At 47.3% G+C, this 22,210-nt stretch overlaps 2 protein-coding genes and 1 pseudogene across 2 annotated transcripts; 2 read left to right on the top strand and 1 right to left on the bottom strand.

Annotated features, from left to right (window-relative positions):
• Window positions 1-1,628: 1,628 nt before the first annotated feature.
• On the bottom strand, window positions 1,629-3,263 carry LOC112344758 (G-type lectin S-receptor-like serine/threonine-protein kinase SD2-5). The gene has a single exon (XM_024670105.1). The coding sequence runs from the start codon at window positions 3,261-3,263 to the stop codon at window positions 1,629-1,631; it is 1,635 nt and encodes a 544-aa protein (XP_024525873.1).
• Window positions 3,264-7,102, top strand: LOC112344557 (G-type lectin S-receptor-like serine/threonine-protein kinase SD2-5). Its single transcript, XM_024669459.1, has 5 exons — window positions 3,264-3,370; window positions 3,436-3,775; window positions 3,840-3,890; window positions 3,957-4,078; window positions 4,592-7,102. The coding sequence occupies exons 2-5, from the start codon at window positions 3,641-3,643 to the stop codon at window positions 7,053-7,055; spliced, it is 2,772 nt and encodes a 923-aa protein (XP_024525227.1). The 5' UTR covers window positions 3,264-3,370; window positions 3,436-3,640; the 3' UTR covers window positions 7,056-7,102.
• A 221-nt stretch (window positions 7,103-7,323) lies between these two features.
• LOC9659622 lies at window positions 7,324-8,983 on the top strand (annotated as a pseudogene).
• The last annotated feature ends 13,227 nt before the right edge of the window (window positions 8,984-22,210 follow it).

The raw sequence follows: 22,210 nt of genomic DNA, 5'->3' as shown, positions 1-22,210 counted from the left end.
TATGTCGACGATTTGATCTTACTAGCAAATTGTCTTTCTTTTCTACATAAGATCAAAGAGCAGCTCTCTTCTCAATTTGAGATGTACGATCTTGGAGATATTAATTTGTCTTGGTCTTAATATTATTGGAGACCGGTCCCGTGGAACTATTCATCTTTCTCAGCAGCGCTATGTGGACGAAATTCTCAAACGCTTTAATATGCACGACAGTACTCCAGTTTCCACACCTATGGAGCTTACTCTTCAGCTTTCTAAAACTCAGTCACCAACCACTGAAGCTGAGAGCAATTCCATGGAGAGGATTCCGTATCGTGCAGCTGTTGGTAGTCTGATTTATCTTGTTATTTGTACCGGCCCAGATTTAGCGCATGCAGTGGGAGTCGTGGCGAAATCCTTGGCGCTTACATATTCTCGTGTCCCAGATGAGCAATTCCACTTGCGCGGCTACTGCGACTCAGATTGGGCTGGTGACAAAGACACCCGCAAATCTACATCCGCCTACGTTTTTATTCTCGGTGCCTCAACTTTGACTTGGAGGAGCAAGAAACAGAGCATCACAGCTCTGTCGTCTACTGAAGCCGAATATATTTCTGCGTGCTCAGCGTGCAAAGAGGCTGTCTGGATTCGCTTATTGCTCACAGAGCTTGGACATTTTCTTGTTCAGCCCACGATGTTACTTTGTGACAACATTAGCGCTATTGCTCTTTCAGCTACATCAAAGTTCCATGACAGAACTAAGCACATTCAGCTCCGTTATCACTATGTCCGAGAGCAGGTCCAGCGGGCATTATTGTCCTCCAATTTTGCTCTACCACTGAGCAGCTTGCTGATATGCTGACCAAGTCTCTTCCACAGGATAAATTTGCTCTCAATTGCAACCGTTTACAGTTGCAGGAGAAACAGGAGCGGTCGTGAGGTGCTGGCGCAGCTATTGCGTACTCGCGCATGAGAGAGAGAGAGTCTGAGTTACTGCGCCAGAGTGGGAGTGTTAGTCCTAGTCAAAGTCATTATTATGATAGATTCTGTGATATTATGACCTGTTTAAATTTGGCCACGGCCATGACCATGTACCCTGTTTTCTCTCTTACTCAGATCATTATCACTTGTGGTTTTAGTCTTGGACAGGAAAGGTGGTGAAGAATGGAACTGGAAGAAAGTATCCAGTTTGCCAAGAGTACCCAAGCATGTAATAAAGAACAACAGCTATGTACTGTACAATGCTAGGTACGCATGGAAACCTTACCTTTCTGACCGTGGGCAAATGGATTGTTGTTTTTGATTCCCAGAACTTGAGCTTGACATGAAAGAGACTTTTTTGCGGAAATCTTATTCGGTTGGAGCCAAGTTTGCATGCCAACAAGCCGAGCGATCCCAGGAGAATTTGTGCGAGCTGGTTCACTAATGTATCTGTTAAATTCGGAACGTTCTCAAATAAGAGTTATGCACAAAAGTGTTTTTTTTAATCTCCTAGTTTTTTTTATCAGATTTGGAGGTTCTTTTCAAGACTGGAATGTCGTGGCTAGAGATTGGAAAAAAAAACCAGCAAAGGCAACTTGCACTTAGACGCTTTTTCTGTCCTGACTAATTTTCTTAGTAAAAGATGCAAAAACTCAATTAGTATTTGAATTTTAGGGCTCATGGGCTAAAGGGTTTTTGGTGATGTATGTGAATGTCGCGATGTCGCCGCTCGAGGTGATGGTGAGGATTCCAGGCGCTTGGACATCGAACTGGAAGGTAAGCGGCGGCTCCTCGATCTCCTCCTCGCTCTCCAGCATTCGCACTACTGCATCCATTGTCGGTCTAGCTGCTGGATCATCTTGCGTGCACCAGAATGCGATGTGGATCATATTCTTTGCCTGCCTTGTGTCTGCCGAGTCCTTGACGCTCGGATCCACCACTTGCATCGTGTTCCCTTTCCGGATTTCGCTCATGGCCCAGGCTGGGAAGTACCAGCTCAGTGGCGACTCCATCTTGGAGCAGTCTAGATTTTTCCTGCCGCCAATGAGCTCCAGGAGCACCATTCCATAGCTGTAGACGTCGCATTTCTTGGTCGCTGTTGAGTGTAGCAGCCACTCTGGAGCTAGATATCCTGGAGTTCCTCTCACTCCAGTGACCACTCCATTTTGATCTCTGTCCATGAGTAGCTTCGCCATGCCAAAGTCTGCGACTTTGGCCTCAAACTTGTCACCCAGGAGGATGTTTTGTGGCTTGATATCCAAGTGGATGATCGAGTCTCTGGATTCCTCGTGCAAGTAGGCCAGTCCTCGAGCAGTGTCGAGGGCAATGCTGTGTCGAAGTTTCCAGTCCAGTTTGTCCTTGTTGTCGGAGAAAATCCATCTGTCCAAGGAACCATTGGGCATGAGCTCGTAGACGAGCAGCCTGTGTGAAGCATCGGCACAGAAGCCATAGAGTTTGACAATGTTGATGTGGCTTATGTTTCCCAGAGCCGAGACTTCTGTTACAAACTCCTTTTGTCCATGCTGTGTGCTGAGTTTCTTCACTGCCAGCTTCATCCCGTTGTGAAGCATTCCTTCGTACACTGTGCCGCAACCTCCGCTTCCTAAAACCTTTGTGAATCCTTTTGTTGCAGAGTATAGGCTGCTGAACGAGAACCTGTAAGGCGAAGCTTGTACACCGGTAAGGAAACTGTTTAGTTCCTTGAGCATGACCCTCCTTCGATGCAGGATCGTGAAAAGGAACGCAAAAGTTACAATGGCTACAGCAGCTCCTCCAGAGGTAATTCCGATCACTAGGAGCTTTGGAGTGTCTGACGATGAGTTGTCAACAGGCACTAACCTGGAGTAATTCTGGTACTTCAGAAAGCCGAACAGTTGCTGAGTCTTGTTCGAGTCTACCGTCAAGCTTCCCAGGACGTCTTCTACGAAAAAGCAATTCTGGAGCGCCTGGTCGAAAAAGAACGCCGCACAGGAGCAAGTGGATTTGCATTGCTCGAAGCAATCTTGCATTGCAGCGCCTGTTCTATCGGGAGGGTTGAAAGTGTTGGCGAAGTACGATGCACCTGCGAGTGTTACAAAGTCGGTCTCGTACCTGGAGCTGCAGTTTGCAAGAGAAGACCATTCTGGCTGGGCACAACTTCCAAGTGCTGAGGTAGTAGAGTTGTTTGCTTCGTTGGTCAGGCACTGACACTGCTTTCCTTTCTCGAGCAGCCCATAGCTCCCGCATGGCGCTGGCGGTGGAAAGAACTGACTCGTGCTATCGAGCTCCCAGCTTCCATTTGCCAACTCTCGCCTGTATGAAACCATGGTCCCATCATCGGCAAGCTGGAAATACCTCATTGTGGTGTTCCCTGGGAATATTTCCCCGGACAGTGGAGAGCCACACGGCTGTTCGTTACCACCAACACGAAGAGGTTCGTATACCATGCTCATTTCTCCTGCTGGCGTGAATGAAAGAGCAGTTCGATATCCTGGGCAGGTTACACTGGGCGAGCCAATTTGTGATCCGACGAAGCTCCACAACATGTAAGGCTGCTTTTTCTTGGAACCGATGCTCATGTATCCGACTGATCCACTGGCCTGTATCTCTGCGATATACGAGCCTTCGCTGGGGTCTGAGGCGTTTTTGTTACTCACAACTGACTGTCCAGTTACTAGCTTCTGGTTTGGCATCAGTGCGCTCCATGGGCGATCAAAGGAACTCCATACCGGGGTCTCAGATTCATCGAAGAGCTGCAAGTTCCCGGAATTCTGAATGCCGATATAGGCAACGCTTTCGCTTGGAGACCATGCCACGGAACCATTTGCATCCAGGAGCTGTAAGCGACCATCTGTTTTAGCGAGCATTGAATTTCCTGACACTGGAGTGTTCCGGTTGGCTAGCCAGACGGGAGCTGCTGTGGAAGAGTTGCGAGTGCCAAACATCAGTGCCAGGTAATACTTGTTTGATCCATTGAAGTTGAGGAATGCTAAGCCCAAGTTTTCATCGTCGCTGCGTAGAGATTCTGGCCGGCTAGAAGGGTTATCCTTTGGAAGAGCACTCACCAGGCGATAACTCCCGGATCTGCCATCGCCTTGGAATTCTGGGAGACTGTTGTTCATGAAAATGCGCCATTTATCAGGTATCGTGTACAACTTCCCTTCAGAAGTAACTGTGAGGAGCATTATTAGTTCCAGGAACAACGCCTTAGCAACCTGTGAAACCTTTTGCTTTTGCATTGCTGCCGTTCTGCATTGAGAACACCTGCTTATACGAGACGTAAGTCCTTACTTTCAAGACTTGGAAAAGTCTTGAAGGATAGACTGCAGCCATGGAGACTAGACTTCTGTTCAAGCAAAGACTAATCGAACTTTTGGGTACAGGTTGGAATAAGTGGAAGAAGTATGAATATGAATGAGCCATGGAGACTAGACTTCTGTTCCAGCAAAGGACTAATCGAACTTTTGGAACAGTTGGTACTCGAGACTGGAATAAGTGTAAGAAGTATGAATATGAATGGATCAAGTGAATGGACCGCTCCCGTTCTATAGATACAAAAATAGCTAGCGCATTCTGCTTCATGGTTCATGGCTATGAAGATTTTTTTGGTCGCTTTCTTTCAGCTGATGACAATTCTCTTTCGTGTGCACGGCAGGAACTACAGTCTATCACACGGCTGGGAAGTAACGAACAACAATCAGCTTCTGGAACTGCAAGGATCACAGTCCAATGCCAGTTATCGGCTGCTCCAAGCAGGTGACAGTCCCCTCCTGAGCCAGAGCGGAAGATTTGGCTTGGCTTTCTTTCGATTCCACAACTCGGCCGAGTTCTACTTTGCTTTGGTTCTTGGCTCCAGCAACAACACGAACTCTGGCGTCTGCGTCTGGGCTGCAAACCGGGACAGTCCTGTGACAGAAAATGCTACCGTTCGTGTGACCGATCAGGGAGCTCTGGAAGTTGCCGATTGGGATGGGAAGGTTGTATGGAGTTCTCCTGGTGGAGTTTCTGAGATGGAGCTTCGAGACACTGGGAACTTTGTCCTCTACAACTCCACGGGTGGGATCTCCTGGCAGAGCTTCGACAATCCTACAGATATCCTTTTAGAAGGACAAGTCATGGTCACTAAGCAGAGACTTATCAGCAGCGCCAATTCATCAAGTCTTGCTAGCGGGAACATCAAGATGGAAGTTGAGCCGAGCGGCCTCATCTTTTTTCTCAGCCGGGACACAAGACAGCCTTACTTGGTTTGGAACTTATACAATGGAAACTTGCCAGCGGACGAGACTTCCATCAACGCACCATGCCCGACTTATCACACAGAGCTCGAGTATTCCGCTGGCCAGCTGAGACTATCGTACCAGCCATCGACGAGCAACCCTTCCCAGCTCTGCAGCGTTCCTCTCACAGCAGTACTCGGGAACAGCAGCGATGACTGGCAGTATCTCAAACTCGAAAACGATGGGAAGCTGGTTCCTTACACCTACAACTCCGGACGAGCTTCGTGGGAACAGGGTCCGCCGTTCATGAGGAACAGACTTGGAGGTTGCCTCCCGATGGCATGCGAATCGAACAGCGTTTGCTCTGGGAACGCTCAGTGCAGCTGTATAGTCCAAGACCAGAGTGGCCATCAGGAGCAAACTTGCCCAAGTCCGAGCAGCATACCTCTCGTTTGCAACCACGAAGTCGAGGCCGAGAACCACCACTTTCTCAACGTGAGTGGAGCCGGCTACTTCTCCAACAATTACACCAAGGCCGACAGAGTTTCCACCTTGAGCGAGTGCTGGAGCTTGTGCCTAGCGAATTGCTCCTGCACCGCACTCTTCTACAACAAGCAGTCGAGCACCTGTTTCTTCGTCGACCGGATGTATGGAGGCCTCGCCAGGGATCCCAACTTCGATGGCTTCCTCAAGCTGCAAAACGCAGAGCTTTTCGTGCGGAAGAAGCCCAAGGATCGCACCGTTTTGCTTGGAGTCAGCATTGCTGCGAGCGTGGTCCTACTATCAGCTCTCGGCTTGGTCGTGCTGATGATCTGGAAGCACAGGCTTGACAAAGTTGAGCGTGCTTTGGCTCTGGCACTGCAAGGCTCGGCTCAGAAGTATACATACAAGGAGCTGGAGGTGGCGACTGGGAACTTCGCTTCGAGCCTTGGTAAAGGCGGCTCTGGAACCGTCTATGAAGGGACTCTGGCGGACGGGAGAAAGGTGGCGGTCAAGCGCCTGGAGAACCGGAACCAGAGTGACAGGGGATTTCTCGCGGAGATGGCCTCGCTGGGACGGATAAGCCACCACAATGTTGTCCAGCTCTATGGCGTTTGCTCCGAGAAGAACCAGCTCATGCTCGTCTACGAGTACGTGGTGAATGGATCCTTGGATAAGTGGCTGTTCGAAGACCGATGCTTGGGCTGGCAGAGCCGCCGCGATATTGCCTTGGGAGTAGCTCAAGGCCTGGCTTACTTGCACGAGGAATCGCGGCAGCTGATCATCCATCTCGACATCAAGCCCGAGAACGTCCTTCTAGACGATAAGTTTCGTCCCAAGCTCTCCGATTTCGGCATGGCGAAGCTGCTCAAGACTCGGGATGTAAGCCACACCGTGACTGATGTTCGAGGAACTCCAGGATATCTCGCCCCGGAGTGGCTCTTACATTCGGTAGCCACGAAGAAATGCGACGTCTACAGCTATGGTATGGTGCTGCTGGAGCTCATAGGTGGACGAAGGAACTTGTCCAAGCTTGGCAGCCATGGTGGAGAAGACTGTCCTGAAGCTCCAATGGACGAGGGGGAACAAGCTTTGTGGTGGTACTTCCCGGCCTGGGTCGTAGCTCGAGTCTCCAAGAGAGAGTTTCTCAAAGTCGTGGATACAAGGATCCGAGATAGTGTGGACGAGGACGAGGTGAAAAGTATGCTCCAGGTAGCTCTGTGGTGCATCCAGGATAATCCCAGCCAAAGACCCCCGATGGATACAGTCGTCCAGATGCTCGAAGGTCGAAAGGAGATTTTGGAGCCGCCTCTCTTCTTCCGGTTTGCGTTGAGTTCTGCGGGAGTTCTTCGGTTCTCTTCGACTAACCATCTTGGTGGTAGCGTCAGTGTGGCCATGGTAGCACACCAGCCCAATCTATAGTTGAAGAGTTTGATCCATTATAAAGTAAATAGAATATTTTTTCCTCACGAAATATGGATCACCTTTGCGTTCTCATTTGATTGATCCATTGACGATTGCTGATTTGCATGGTCCTTTAGAGGTTTGGAAGGGAAGACCTTGGTAATTTGCAATGCCCTGCTCGTCAGTGCGAAGTTCCTGCAAGTCACACGGTTTACATCGTTCGAGTGAACAAAACATGGAAAGTCTTTCATCAACTTACAGGAGCAATCTTGTCCCACAGGGGGGGAAGATCAGCTCCTTGGATTTTCATCGCACGGAGGATCTCATGGTGACTGCCGCGGAGGACGCGTCCATTCGGCTCTACGATACTGCCAGTGCGACGTAGGTGATTTTTTCCCCCGAGCTCTTGGGAGGTTTCAAGTTTCCTTTTCTTTGCTCCATCCAGGCCCATGAAGACTCTCTACAGTGCAAGATATGGCGTGGATCACATATGTTTCACGCATCATACCAATGCTGTGATTTTTTCCTCCAGCAATGGAAGTGATGGTAAGAGAGAACGTTTTTTCGTGTGTTTGAGGTTCTTTCTTTGTTTCCAGAGTCCTTGCGGTATCTATTGTTGTATGATAATAGATTTCTACGATATTTCAGAGGACACACGCAAAGGTGAGTCTTTGGAGCAACCCAAGGCCATGCTTATTTCATGTCTGGGTCATTGGATCACACTGTCCGGTGTGGGATCTTCGCAGCAATGTTTGCCAAGTAAGAAAAACTCTTTCCTTGCGTTTTCTTCCAGAGAGCATTTCCATGATTTCAGGGTCTTCTTAGAGTCCGGGGAAGACTGTCTGTGGCGTATGATCAACAAGGCCTGGTATTTGCTGTTTGCATGGAAGGCGGAGCAATCAAGCTGTTTGACGGAAGGTCTTTCGACAAGGTAAGATGTGATTGATTCTCCAATAATTTTATGAAAGTCCGAACGAATGCTTCAGGGACCTTTTGACACTTTTCTCGTGGGTGGTGATACCGTGGAAGTCGCTGGCATGAAGTTTAGCAACGATGGCAAAATGATGCTTCTCTCCACAACAAACAGCCGGGTGTATTTGCTCGATGCCTACTCTGGAAAGAAGGTAAACTTCTCTTTCGCTCGTTAAGTCTATACCGAGAGCTCCTTCCCAGATGCATGGATTCACGCTCAAGCCCAGTCGAGACGGAGAAACGTTGGAAGCATCGTTCAGTCCAGACGGTCGCTATGTTATCTCAGGTAACATTCGTTTGTATCAGTTCCTGATAGCTATAAGTATTGAATCTCAGGCTCCGGGGATGGAAGTTTGAGAATATGGAGCTCCTTAAGCAATGCAGAGGTGAGAGATATTCTCGTGCTAAATAAGAGGAAAAAAAAGACTTATTTTGATTGAATTCCAGGTAGCGTGCTGGACGAACAACGCTGGAATTCCTGCCGTGGTGAAATGGGCTCCGCGAAGGCTCATGTTTGCGACTGCCTCATATGTTTTAGCGTTTTGGATACCCGACGTGTCCAAATTGTAAAAGGATGTTGGTCAGGTATGTTAATCAAAGAGAGCTTGTAGTCTTATTAGTCTTAGATAGGAAAGGTGGTGAAGAACGTAACCGGAAGAAAGTATCCAGTTTGTCAAGAGTACCCAAGCATGTAGTAAAGCACGACGAATATGAGTGTTGTATACTTTGCCATCTCACACAAGAACACGATGAAACAATAATATGAGCACTGCCAAACTTCCAGAGGTCTCTTGATTTGTTCGGACCTCAAATTCTTAAGGCCAATCGAACAAATGCTACCAAGATCAGCACGCCAGAATAAATCAAGACCCTTGCTTCTCAAGCTGTGTTTCCGATAAAATTCGTGCCCGAAGGTGGTCTTGTCGGGATGGTTACCGTGGTGGAGCCTAAACCAGGCTCTGGTTTTGGTTTAGGAGCACTCAAATGCCAGCAATGGTGCTGCTGGGCTGATACTGAGTTTGATAATGTCTCTCACTAATGACTCTTCCGAAATCTCCTTCTTTGGCAGAGATCCTCTTTGGTTCCACCAGAGGCATCCCATAAAATTTTTTCTCCAACGCAAACACAAAGAGCAGCGCAAAACCACTCCATCCCCATAGAAAAATGTATTTCCCAAGCTTTCCCAAGCTTAATGATCGAACTGTCCATGGCAAACGCTGTATAACTTCATTGGCATTCTGCAGATTTCTCTCAGCACAATACGTTCTATAGCCACAACTCCAGCTGGCTGATATGGAAGGAAAAAGTGACCAGTACCAGAAAAATAAAAAGCCATGTACCTACCTGGTAGAGATTGATAATCGGGTGTGTTTTGATAGATAATATTTCTAACAGAAATCAATACCAAATTTCAGCCCAGTGTGAGTGTCGCTCTGGATTTAAATCCATTCTTCAAGAAAAGGTGGTAAGAACAAACCTGGGGATAAGAAATGAACTTGCTCTATGCCAAGCCAGAACCTTACGATCAGATCCGTTTGAAGATGAATTGGAGGCTGCCCGTCGCAAGATGGTTGTAAGAGAACTTTTGCAAGGTCGTGGAGTTTTGTTTAATGACATGAAATATCTGGGCAATTACCTTCGTGAATTTGGGGAGCTGTTTCTCACAATAAAACTTGGAAAAAAAATGTTGTATTAAAAAATAAATATTTATTTAGGATATTCGTTTGGAAAAAAAGTTTTTATAAATTTTCTTCACCTCCCATACTCATTCTTAAATTACATGACACCTTGAGTATGATGATTCTAACTAAATGGAGACTGGATGGAATGATGGCTTGAAAGGATACAGCATACCACCTTCGGACCTTAGGCCACAAGCTGGTCGCCAGATACCGGTTTCTTTACTGTAAGTGCAACCCCAACCGAACGTTAAGTGAGTTATGAACAAGGTGATCTCCGTCTCCCCTCCCGCCACTATCAAACTCCACTCATGCATATTGCCTGCTCGCAGCCCAACTTTTCTAAGCTCTGCCGGCATAATCTCTCTAGGCATAGTTGCCAAGGGTTGCCACTGTCTGGATGCTTCATCCAGATAGACAAAACCAACTTGGGTTTGTGTATCGACACTGTCTGGAATCAAGTTTGCAAGCACCAGCTTTCCTGAAACTCAGTAATCACAAACATGTAGAAATCACAAAAGAAAAAGAAGAAACTTACCCGCGCAGTAAACAAGTGAGGAGTTATTATTCCGGCATCCATTGTATGTTTCTTGATGCAAGCCCATGGGAAGACTCGTCCACGTTGCCAAAGTCGCCACCTTGCCGTGTGAATCCCACACGTTGACACACTTGAGCGATCTGGTGTTGTTCTTTGTGATCGTGATAAAGTAAAGCTTGTCCTATCGAAGTTTCCAGTCCAGTTTGTTCTTGCTAGTGAAAAAAATCCATCTGTTCCAAGGAACCATTGGACATGAGCTCGTAGACGAGCAGCCTTCTGAAGCATCGGAAGCGGCTTATGTTTCCCAGAGCCGAGACTTCTGTTACAAACTCCTTTTGTCCATGCTGTGTGCTGAGTTTCCTCACCACTAGGTTCATCCATTCCTTCGTACTGTGCCGCGCTTTAGAGTGTCTGACGATGAGTTGTCAACAGGCAGCAACCTGGAGTAATTCTGGTTACGAATCTTCCCAGGACGTCTTCTACGAAAAGGCAATGGAGTGCTTGGTCGTGAAGTGTCTCCGAAGAACGATTCGTTCATGTAATTGGATCACACTGTCCGGTTGTGGCATCTGCGCAGCAACGTTTGCGAAGTAAGAAAAGCCTCTTTCCTTTCTTTCGGAACTTTCTCAGACCGTCTTCAGCAAGGCCTAGTTGAGAAATCAAGCTGTTTGACGTAGGGACGTAAGGTCTTTTGATAAGGTATGACGTGATTGCATCGAGTGTTTTAAACTCCGTCTCGTGGGTGTTGATACCGTGGAAGTCGCTAGTGGCAAAATTAGGCTTCTCTATTTGCTGAACGCGTACTCTGGGAAGAAGGTATGATTCTCTCTCGTTCATCAAATCTACCGAGAGCTTCCTCTCAGATGCATGGATTCACGCTCAAGCCCAGTCGAGATGGAATGCTCATATACTGTCTTTTCTACCAGCCGAAGATGTTTTGCGACTGCAGCCGGTGTGTAAGGAATGGTTTCATTTGCAACGGCATCCATACTTCACGGAACAATGGATGAACAAAACCCACACCAAGTTCCTGTTTCTGCACCAAGGGTATACTTCATTCAACGAGCTCAGACGCTTCTGGAAGTATCCAGCATGGAGTCTGATGGGGAAAGAAATATCTATTGAGAACTGGTTTGCCCCGCATGGGTCGCAAGTAGTCAGGGAAATATCTTCTCGTGGTTTCCATATTCCAAAAGGCCTTTCATGGTTGGAAACCCAGTGACCAAGCAATGGGAGGAGATTCCATCAATTCAACCCTCAATAGCTCGCACTCAAATGCTGATACCTTACACACAAGCAAGGGTATGATGTTCTAAAGCCATTTCATTTTGACTCAAAGGTGGGCATTTGGTTATACCCTCTCCGTCAGACCATGAGGATGTGGTCTATGAACACGGTTTGCATCAAAGGAGTGCACTATTGCCTTGGATTCTCGCAATTGTATCAAGCATCACTTGTGTTGTTAGAGAATGATAGATGGGGTCTACCAGCTCATCTTCCACGTGATCTGTGACTGCAAAAGCCTGGTACGCTGCATGGCAGTTTCCAGAGCATTCAAAGAACAATCCGAGCGTGTCTCGACACTCTGCATCGTTTGCCCGGGCCAGTTCACATCTTATGTTGATAAGCTGCAGCACAAATGTCAAGAACTTGACATGGCTGTATGCTTGGGACAATAGGACGCTTAAACTTGCTTATTCACACATGCTGGAAGTTGGAGGCGATATTGGATTGATGGTTACTAACAGATGATAGTCCTAGTCAGAGTCAGGCTTCTGCCACGTGGCACAGGGTATTAGGTCAGGCCACGGCCATGGCCATGTACCCTGTTTTCTCTCTTATTAGCGTCTCCTCAGATCATTATCATGGTATCAGATTGTAGATCCTGATGGTCATGCTAGGAGAGACATGTGCTTTCTGATCAACAACCGCTGACTACACAGAGTATGGTGGTGAGCAGTAGTACTGCTGCTAGTGCATTGGAGTAGTGTTTAATCCCTTTGTACAAGGGAGATTTTGCAAATTGGGCTATGTTGTTTTCTTGTGTGATAATTGTGATGGGATTGTTGCAGGCAAAGAATCTGAACTAGCCCAAGATGCTCCTGAAGTAGCAGACTAGAAGCTGCACAACAAGCAAGCCCTATCTACAATAGGTATAGAAGTTGCACAATAAACAAGCCTTATTTACAATAGGTATTGGTTTAGGCAAGTAGTACATTCATCTTCTTGATCTTAATAACAATGCTCCCACAAATTGGATCAATCTAACCCAGTTTCTTGGTGCTCAAACAGTTGAACATGTGGTCACATTGAAGGGTGAGTTCTCCACTTTAAAGATGGATCCCTAATTGCCTGTCGAGAAATTTATCAATGACACTCTCTACTATGAGAAGCGCCTTCAAGACACAAAGCAGCCTTTGACTAATGTGGACAAGCGAGCAGCCCTGATCAATGGCATTCTTGATATCGAGGAGTATGAGAGTCTTCGCACAATGTTTCAGAATCTTCAAGGCCAGCTCACTTTTGGATTTAGTCTTGGTCTTCAATTTCTACTGTTGGCATTCTTCTTCCTTGAGAGATGAGCACATTGCTTCAAAAGTGAGCTGGCCTTGAAGATTCTGAAATGTTGTGTGAAGACTCTCATACTCCTTGATATCAAGAATGTGATTGATTAGGGCTGCTTGCTTGTCCACAATAGTCAGAGGCTGCTTTGCATCTTGAAGGCGCTTTTCATAGTAGAGAGTGTCTTTGATAAATTTCTTGACAGGCAATTAGGGATCCATCTTTAAAGTGAAGAACTCACCCTTCAATATGACTGTGAGACACAAAATCCCTAGGCCCCAAAGTGGAGTCAGAAGGATGCTAGGTAGTAGTGGCCGAAACAAAAACCAAATGAGCGTAACACATTTGGACTAAAAGCTCCGACCATAAAGGTCGAGAGCGGGAGTGGAACTCCTAACGAAGTGCTCAAGGAACAAATACGAAGTGAGAGATAAGTGAGTCTCTAGAAAAGGGACACAAGAGGACCGACACATGACATGTGGAAGTGTCCGAGATGGATCTAAGATGGAGTCCGAGATGGACCCGAGATGGAGTCCGAGATAGAGTTTGAGGTGGAGTCCAAAATAGAGTCCGAGATGGAGTTTGAGGTGGACCCGAGATGGACCCGAGTTGGACCTGAGATGGAGTCCGAGGTGGACTTGAGGTGGAGTCCGAGATGGACCCAAGATGGAGTTCGAGATGGACCCGAGATGGACTCGAGATGGACCCGAGATGGACCTGAGTGTGAGACACAAAATCCCTAGGCCCCAAAGTGGAGCTGAAAGGGTGCCACATGGTAGTGGCTAAAGTGAAATCCAAACAAGCGTAACACGTTTGGACTAAAAGCTCCGACTTGAAAGGTCGAGAGTGGGAGTGGAACTCCCAACGAAGTGCTCAAGGAACGAGCACGAAGCGAGCAATAAGCGAGGGTCTAAAAAGGGACCTGAGATGGAGTCCGAGATGGACCCGAGTTGGAGTCCGAGATGGACCTGAGATGGAGTCTGAGATGGAGTCCGAGATGGACCCGAGATGGACCCGAGATGGAGTCCAAGATGGAGTCCGAGGTGGACCCGAGATGGACCCGAGATGGAGTCCGAGATGGAGTCCGAGATGGACCCGAGATGGACCTGAGATGGAGTCCGAGATGGAGTCCGAGGTGGACCCGAGATGGACCCGAGATGGAGTTCGAGATGGAGTCCAAGATGGAGTCCCAGGTGGACCTGAGATGGACTTGAGATGGAGTCCGAGATGGAGTCCGAGGTGGACCCGAGATGGACCCGAGATGGAGTTCGAGATGGAGTCCGAGGTGGACCCGAGATGGACCCGAGATGGAGTCCGAGATGGAGTCCGAGGTGGACCCGAGATGGACCCGAGATGGAGTCCGAGATGGAGTCCGAGATGGAGTTTGAGGTGGACCCGAGATGGACCCGAGATGGAGTCCGAGATGGAGTCTGAGGTGGACCCGAGATGGAGTCCGAGATGGACCTGAGATGGAGTCCGAAGTCAAGACGAGACCGAGACCGGGACTGAGACCGGGACCGAGACCGGGACCGAGACCGGGACCGAGACCGAGACCGAGGCCGAGGCCGAGGCCAAGACCGAGCCCAAGTCCGAGTCCGAGTCCAAGTCTGAGAGGGTGAAAGCCCAAAGCGTTCGTCTCCCAGACCCTGGGGGGTTTGGTGATCTCCAAAAGTATAGTAAGGGGGAGGACTGCAGTGGAGCCAGTTTTGCCAGGAAAGGTCAGTTTGGCCCAGGAAGGCCGGACTCAGTGTTGGGTGATGAGCTACCCATTGGGAAGTCCAAGATTAGAGTGAACACGGACCGACAAGCGGGGTAGTTTGGTGAAGTGTTCAAGAGCCGGCTCTAGTTCCCCCGGGAGATCGAATGGTCGATTAGCATCTTTAGGATGCCCGCAGACATGGGGAATAGCCTTCCCCGACAACTCTTTTCCAGTCCCCACCAAGTCCCTTTTAGTCCATGGCCATGTTCGCCAACACTGCCACTAGATCAAGGCCCACAAGCCCGACCACTAAGTCCCACTATCCTTTGGGACTTCCTCACTATATGACCGTATCCTTGGTCACTACATTAGAGGCCTATTCTTCTTCCCTTTCACCGTTTGGGACTTTGGGACAACATTTCGGAACACCGTGGCCTTACGCAAGCCTCCTGGGTACTCTCCCCGCCTTTCGCCTTTAGGTGCTCTAGCCATGGGCTTAGAGCGAGGTTCTGTTGAACCATGATAGGTATCCAAGTAGGTAGTGCCACCCACACTTGGACTAGGAGCAAGTAGATATGGGATGATCACTCACGGACGGATGGCCCAGTCTTTGAGATACAGGACTATGATGCAGGTGGCGTTAGACCACCGATGTGACCAAGGTGAAAGGGCATGGCTTAGCGTAACAGGCTAGTATGTTGGTGGTACCTTGGAGTGCCGATCATGGGATCGGACATGTGGAGCACTTGGACCAAGTGCAAAGGTGGAGTGGCATGGATGCCATTCTCGGGGCTAGCAAGCCTCAAGTCCTAACTGGGACTTATGGAGGTTGTGAATGAGACTCCTCAAAGTGGTCGGAGGTGCGGTTAAGTGACTAAAGTAAAATGAAAAAATTAATCGCTTACAACTTGGTATCAGAGCTGTTCCTTAATCTGACTTTTATTGGTGCTCAAGTATATCACCACTAGCATTGGCATCGGAAGGTCCGAGGAGTGGGCCTATCCTCGAGGAGTAGCAGGTCGGGAAGACATGGCTCTCCATTACAATTCATGTGTGAACTTGTAGACGAGGTGGTAGATAGAAAAGGGCCAATAATGGAACGACTTTGGGATCTTGGAAACAGTGCAAGGTTTTCCTCATTGAGTTGAGGATGTGATCCAGATGAGCGTTTGACTCAGCAAACTGGCTGATGTAGTTGTGGTAAACAACTATAGTTGGGATCACAGGGAAGATATAGACTCCAAAACGATAAAGGAGTCACAAGATTACCCTCATGAAGTTGAGGTTGGTGTTCATGAATGGGAGACCAGAAGTAATGACCGCGGGAGGTCAAATATGGAAAAGGACTCAAGTCCTTGAAATGGTAGCCAAAGCTACCTCTAATAAATGCTAGAATAACCCAAGGAGTTGGGGGTGTATTTAGAGGATGAGTTGGTATTCTCATCACATGGACAAGTGGTCCTAAGGGGTGAAAGGTTGCCCTTAGAGAACAAATCAAGTGTCGGAGTAACACTTGCAAAAGATGGTCCTTGTGAGTAGGACATAAATACAAGGAGTTGTATTCCAGTGACCTAGCACCTCAAAGTAGGACCTCATAGGTCGTTGGATTAACAAAGTCCAAAAGGTTGAATGACTCCAATAGAGTTAAGGAATAATCCTAAAGGCTTGAGGAAAGCATTTGGACTGAGGTGTGTGGTGCCCCACGAAAGATGGGGAGGATCTTGAGATCCAAGTATGAGAGCAATATGTATTTCATTGATGGCAGAAGGTGCCATACTAAAGTCGTGGGAAAGAGTTTCCTAGAAGAAAACAACTTTGACACAAAGTTGTGCATGAACTCTATGATGCAGTGCTAATGGATAATTGGCATAAGAGACAACCATATTGGTTTTGGCAAAAATACCTGGACACAAGTAAGAAGTGTCATAAAGGTAGGCTCGTGGAGCCGATGGTGTGGAGACACCGAAGGTGCCAAGACGTGCTGCCTTGAGGTCAAGTTGGTGGGTTCACGAGAACCCCATCCAAAAAAATCCCAATAGAAATTGGGAATGGCATAGCCTAAACTGGAAGGCATGCGGTTAGAGTGTGGTGACCCAGATAATGATGGGGGTGTGGAAGCACCAGCAATGAGTTGTAGGACTTGACAACTATGAGGCAACTAAGCAAAAGGTGCGAAATGATTCGTTAAACTGGTAGAAGGAAACTACCTAAGACTTCTTATTGGGATAAAGAAGTTAGATATACCCTTATGAGGGATTAATTGCTTATGCTGCGAAATAGCAGATCAATGTCGTAAAGGGAATGCTCATTGCCAAAGAGGCCATCATTGGGACACCCAAGCACTCTAGAACACCAGAAGGTGGTGTTTGGTGTCATGAGGGTAATGGATAATGCCCAAGGGACAAAGTCCTTAGCTAATGAAGGGTAGGAGGTGCTATCCAAATGTCCAAAGTTGCGGAGACGGGAGAAGTTTGTCTACCCAAATTGGACAAAGCCAAAAGGGGGATTTTGGCAAGGCTAAGGATAGGCATATAAAGGCCCACAAGTAGCAACGGTAATCCTAGGGTATGGGATTACAATGTGAGTAAACCCGGATTAAGGAACCACTCCTAGGCTGTCGGGTAGGTTCATCCCTATGAATACTTGCTAAAGCATGGTAGAAAGTGCAAAGCTATCTTCCTAGTCTAGAGGAGAATGATTGAAGGAAATGTGTGAGGCCAAAAGGCAAGTAGTAAAGGGATAGAACCGAACCATAGGAATTGACAAGCATGACCACAGGTGGTTATGCAAGTTGGGAGTGGAGAACTAAGTGGGTGTTTAAGCATGTTGTTACTAATGACCGGGATGCCATGGACAGTAAAAAACATGGGATTGTCCATGTTAGACTATATAGCAATTGGAAAATTTGCGAAAGGAGAGGCCTTAGCAAGCTAAAGGGACAAAGTTCCTTCGAAAGGTTCCCAAAGACAATTCTAGGTAGCTAGATACCTAGAAAGCCAAATGTAAATGGTTCATAGAATGCACGAAATCAGAGTGGCGCAGCAGAAGCGTGGTCTTGAAGTTTGCCATGAGGCAAGGCTATCAAGATTGGGGAAGTAGTTTTCGAGTGTTCAAAGAGAGGGCTTTGAACTAAAGTCAATGGTTAAGGACTTTCACGCTTATGCATGAACCATGTTACGGTGGCCTGATGATTTGCTAAGTGAGATTGGCAAGTCGGGGGGAACAACTACCCTAGTTGAAGGTGCTAACTTCAAAAGGGCGGCCCATGGGGCCTGGCATGGAGGAGTCCATGCATCATCACAAACATGTCAAGTGAGAGGACTTGGTAGGGTGGAGGAACTAGGTTCCTAAGCTGTGATCTATAGCGCGCTTTAAATATAAGTTGGTGCACCGGCGTGGGGAGTCACGCCAAACATCTGGTATGATGCCGTCCGGTAGATGCATATACGAAGGTTGGGTTTGAGTCCCGACCCTCTAGTGCTTGGGTTCGAGTCCCAAATCACTAGGGCGTGGTGATGGTTTGGAATATGAGGACACTCATTTTTCGGTGGTCATGGACTCTCAGTGGGGAGGCTGGTTTGGGCACACCGCCAAGCGAGGGATGCCTCGGAGTCGTGATGCATGGTTAGATTGCTTAGTGTGAAAGCTCAACATATCTAACTTGAACGCTTTGGTGCAAGTGGCACTAAGGACGTGGTGAGTGAGATGGGGACACCTAATCTCAGTTGCTATGGACCCTTGGCCGTAAGGGCTGGCTTGGGTGCACCGCCAAGTGTGGGGGATGCCCCCAGGGTTATGGTCAACAACTTGAAGGTCTAGAAGACCAAGTACCTCTCCGCAACTCTGTTAGGGTGCCAAGGTGAGATCACTAGGTGATCTTATGGCCAAAATAACGACAAGGTCCTTGGTTGGCTAAAGAATAAAGTTCCTGGTTCAAAATGTTAATTTGAACTATTTAAGATGGTGTGGCTTGGTCAAGGTGACCAAGTGGGAAGAGCACCTAAGGGAAATAGGCTGTGTTCGTGCGATGGCATAATGAGTCTGAGGAAAGTAGTCTCTATAAGAGACCCATGGGAGGGTCACGAAGTTGGGCCGTGGATAGAGCCCACAGCAGAAGATGCTAAAGAGACATACTAGGGGTGAACATCCTCCGGACTTGGCAAAGAAGAGTCTTTGCTATGGAACCAAAGGGATACCTCGAAAATGGAGGTAGCGATCCTATGTTGCTGGGTGCAACAATCAAGGATAAGAGCAAAAGACTGTGGCTAAATAAAGAGCTATGGGAATCATGGGAAAGAATCCAAATGACAAAGTTAGGCCAAGAACACTAAGGTGTTGAGTGCTAACGGATTGTCGGAAAGGCAATGTGTTCCCAAGGATGGATTCCCAATTTGCTTCGATTTGGCAAAAGTGGAAGCTCCAAGGGTGGGAGCAATAAGGTAACCAAATGATAGGGCCGTGGACAGCCCTAGCACAAAATATGATAACTGGAACTTAGTGCCAAAGGTGGCATGAAATCGAACAGAGGATGATGGTGCCCTCAAATAAAAAACTTCCTAGGACGGGAAGTGGAGTTGCACCATGTGCAATGTAAGGTGTTGGAGACACCTAGGAGATTGACTCTGAGAAGTCAAAATTAAAAGTTCCAAAGTGCAAAGGTTAAATCGATGGGATCTAAGAATACTCGAGAATGAGTAGTGGAATTGAGTTAGAGAAGGTGTCTCTAATGGGTTTAGCGAGAACTGAATTAATAAAAGGGAGCAAACCACCCCAAGTGGCCGAATGAGTCTTTATGTTGGAGAGACTATGCTCCTTAGAGGATGGATAAGGCATGATGAGCCTTCAATGTAAAACCATAGACAAATATTGGCTGAGTGCCAAGGATGGAAATGGTAACACATGCGGGTGTTACTTTACAAAATGGTTTACCGTTCGATGAGGATATCGAACTTCATCTATGGGTGGTGGAGTTGTGAGATACAAAATCCCTAGGCCCCAAAGTGGAGCCGAAAGGGTGCCACGTGGTAGTGGCTAAAGCGAAATCCAAACAAGCGTAACACAATTAAGCTCTATTTCGTTAAAGTGGGATTTATTCAGTAAAATGGGACTAGGTACAAATTTTCAAGTATTTGAAAATGACGTGAAATTATATGTTTTTTGTCCAAGGGCTAGACATATCTGGGGCATGGTGACTAGCGCGGTGACCTTATGTCCAGACTGAGTCCATCTAGTTGTATAATAAATCTTATTGTCAAGGTGAACAAGCCGAATCTGAAGCTAAAGAAGAGCGATGGCATGCGCGCACACACTATTTGTTTGTTCATTGAGCGTGTGGTGAGCTTTCCAAGATGAACATCATTCCTATTAGCCAGACATATAACTTAATGGTGAGAACATTTAGATATTATTCAATGTTATCTTTTTCTAACGAATCTAATTGTGAAGGTGTAGCAAGAGGCATTGCTAGTCTGGAGAAGTCATTTAACTCATTTGACCCTTAGTGTATTTTCATGAAACTAAATAACATTCATATTATTAAGGAATTTCTCTAGTACCTTTTTTTTACGACATAGAGGCTTGCATTTCTTTCAAAGGTGATTTAGTAAAAGGCCTAAGGGCACATGCCATTCTATTTCTCAGACCGGTATTAAGATATACTAGTGCAAAGGGAAAAAGGTATTTGGTGATCAAGTAAATGGCATGAGGGCACACGCCATTATAAGCCTAAGCGCTAGTGGACACCTCCTTTTTGGTACTCTCAGCGGTACTATCATCCTTCTCCGGGTCAGTTGTTTTGCTTTGGATTGTTGTCTCTGACGTTACTGGGGCGTTCTCGATAGTTGTTAATGTTGCCGTTTGTTCAGAAAAATGATCACCTGGAGTATAGTACGGGGAGTTTGGAAGACTTATATATTCTACATCTTCACCTATCTCCTTCTCCGTCTCCTTTTCTGCCTCACTTACAGATTTTGTGCTTGCCATGAGAACGCTCTTCACCCTAAAATATGGAGTTCGTTGTGTTATAAAAGGAAACCAACACACACGCTGCAAGGGAATGATGGTACATAAAGCACGTAAGCCCACAATATGGGTTTATGTGCCATTAATATGGGCCACACGCCATATTATTAGATTTATGCATGTGTGATTGGTAAATGCATATGTCACATCATCTTTGTTTTACCTCACACACTATATCAAGCCTCCTCTGATTCAGATTCGGATTGTTCACCTTGAAATAAAATACATTAGAAACTTTGTAAAGGAATATTAATGAATCTCACCTTGAACCCGAGTTATGAATGCTCTTGCTGCATCTCTTGCATGGTCTGGCAAGGTGATGGTGGCACTCTGCTTCCGCATCCAACCATGCACAACATTATCCACCGATATGCTCATGCTGGGATCCCTTGGATTCAGCACCCATCTCTTTTCTAGGCAATCCTTCGTATATCCGGAACTTGGCTTGAACCACTCCACAGTTACATTGAAGGAGTTAGTTTCCGCGTCCTCCTCTGCATCAGTGATGCAGCGCCCCACCCATATCATTTGTTTTTTATTATTGGGTCTGACAAGCACGACCATTCCTTTGCAGACCTGTACTGGATTGAATGCTGAATCCGGCTTCTTGTTCCTCGGCCCACAATAGTGATCCTCAACATCGTTATCTGTCACTGCATTTCCAGAGGACATTGTTCCGCTACTATCTGGTGCTCTGGGTTCTGGCCAAAAGGACTCTTCCAATTCTTTATATACAACCGGCCCATTTTGGATAGCAGATATAATCTTCTCCCAGTATTCGAGCAAAGGCTTGCACCTCTGAAAATAGGATTCTCCACCAAACACCAACCCCCTCTTCTAGAAGGCAATATGCTGTCTAATCCCGGCCACTATACTTTCCTGGTCTTTGAGTCCATCCGGGTGCATCGGCCGTGGGGAACCCTGAGGAATCATAGGTTCCCCAGTTATGGGATCTCTCTTGAAGAGTTCAATGCCGTCCACTGGCAGCCACACTGTGTCCCATTCTCTCATCTTGTACCTCATTACTGGAGCACCGTCACACATGCTGAAATGAAACTGAAGAGGCTTGGAGTGGCCAATCAGCATTTCGGATCCATCCCTGATGTAGCTTCTTACAAACCCCTTAAAGTCTGGAACCTCTGTCAGAAGTGCAGCTTCAACAGTGCCTTTGATGCAATTTTGGAATTCATCGTAGAGTTGTGGGAGGGTGAGGACATTGGATCGCCGGAGGGACTCTGCCAGGTGACTGAACATGGCATTGACGTCTTCATGAGTGTGCCCAACCATGAGAAAGCCAAGTGTAACCGTTTCAAATATGCCTTTGGCAACAAGCATCGCCAAGTACGCGAAGACGTACATGTTTTTGTTCTCACTGCCAGCATTGTCTGTTTGGAGCAGAAGATGGGGTGGAAGGCCACATCGGCCGCAAGAACTTCCTTGAGATTCTGCTTCGTTTGGATGAGGCTGTGCATTCACCGGGCGACCAGCCTCGTCGTAATGGCATGAGGCCTCACGTGATAACCCTACAATCTGACGGCCAACATATTCACTGGGATGGCATGGGGCCCCACGCGATACTGCAAGCCTTTGCTCCTCCTCCAGCTGAACCCTGTATGGGGTTCGATCGACAAGGGCCTTATGCAAGGGTTGGCCGTTCAGCTCAGTCTGCGCACTTTGCAGAGACCTTAAGTGTTTGCTAGGG

Source organism: Selaginella moellendorffii, unplaced genomic scaffold, assembly GCF_000143415.4.
Source record: "Selaginella moellendorffii unplaced genomic scaffold, v1.0 SELMOscaffold_5, whole genome shotgun sequence".
Classification (NCBI taxonomy): domain Eukaryota; kingdom Viridiplantae; phylum Streptophyta; class Lycopodiopsida; order Selaginellales; family Selaginellaceae; genus Selaginella; species Selaginella moellendorffii.
This window is presented reverse-complemented; position numbering and strand designations above follow the sequence as displayed.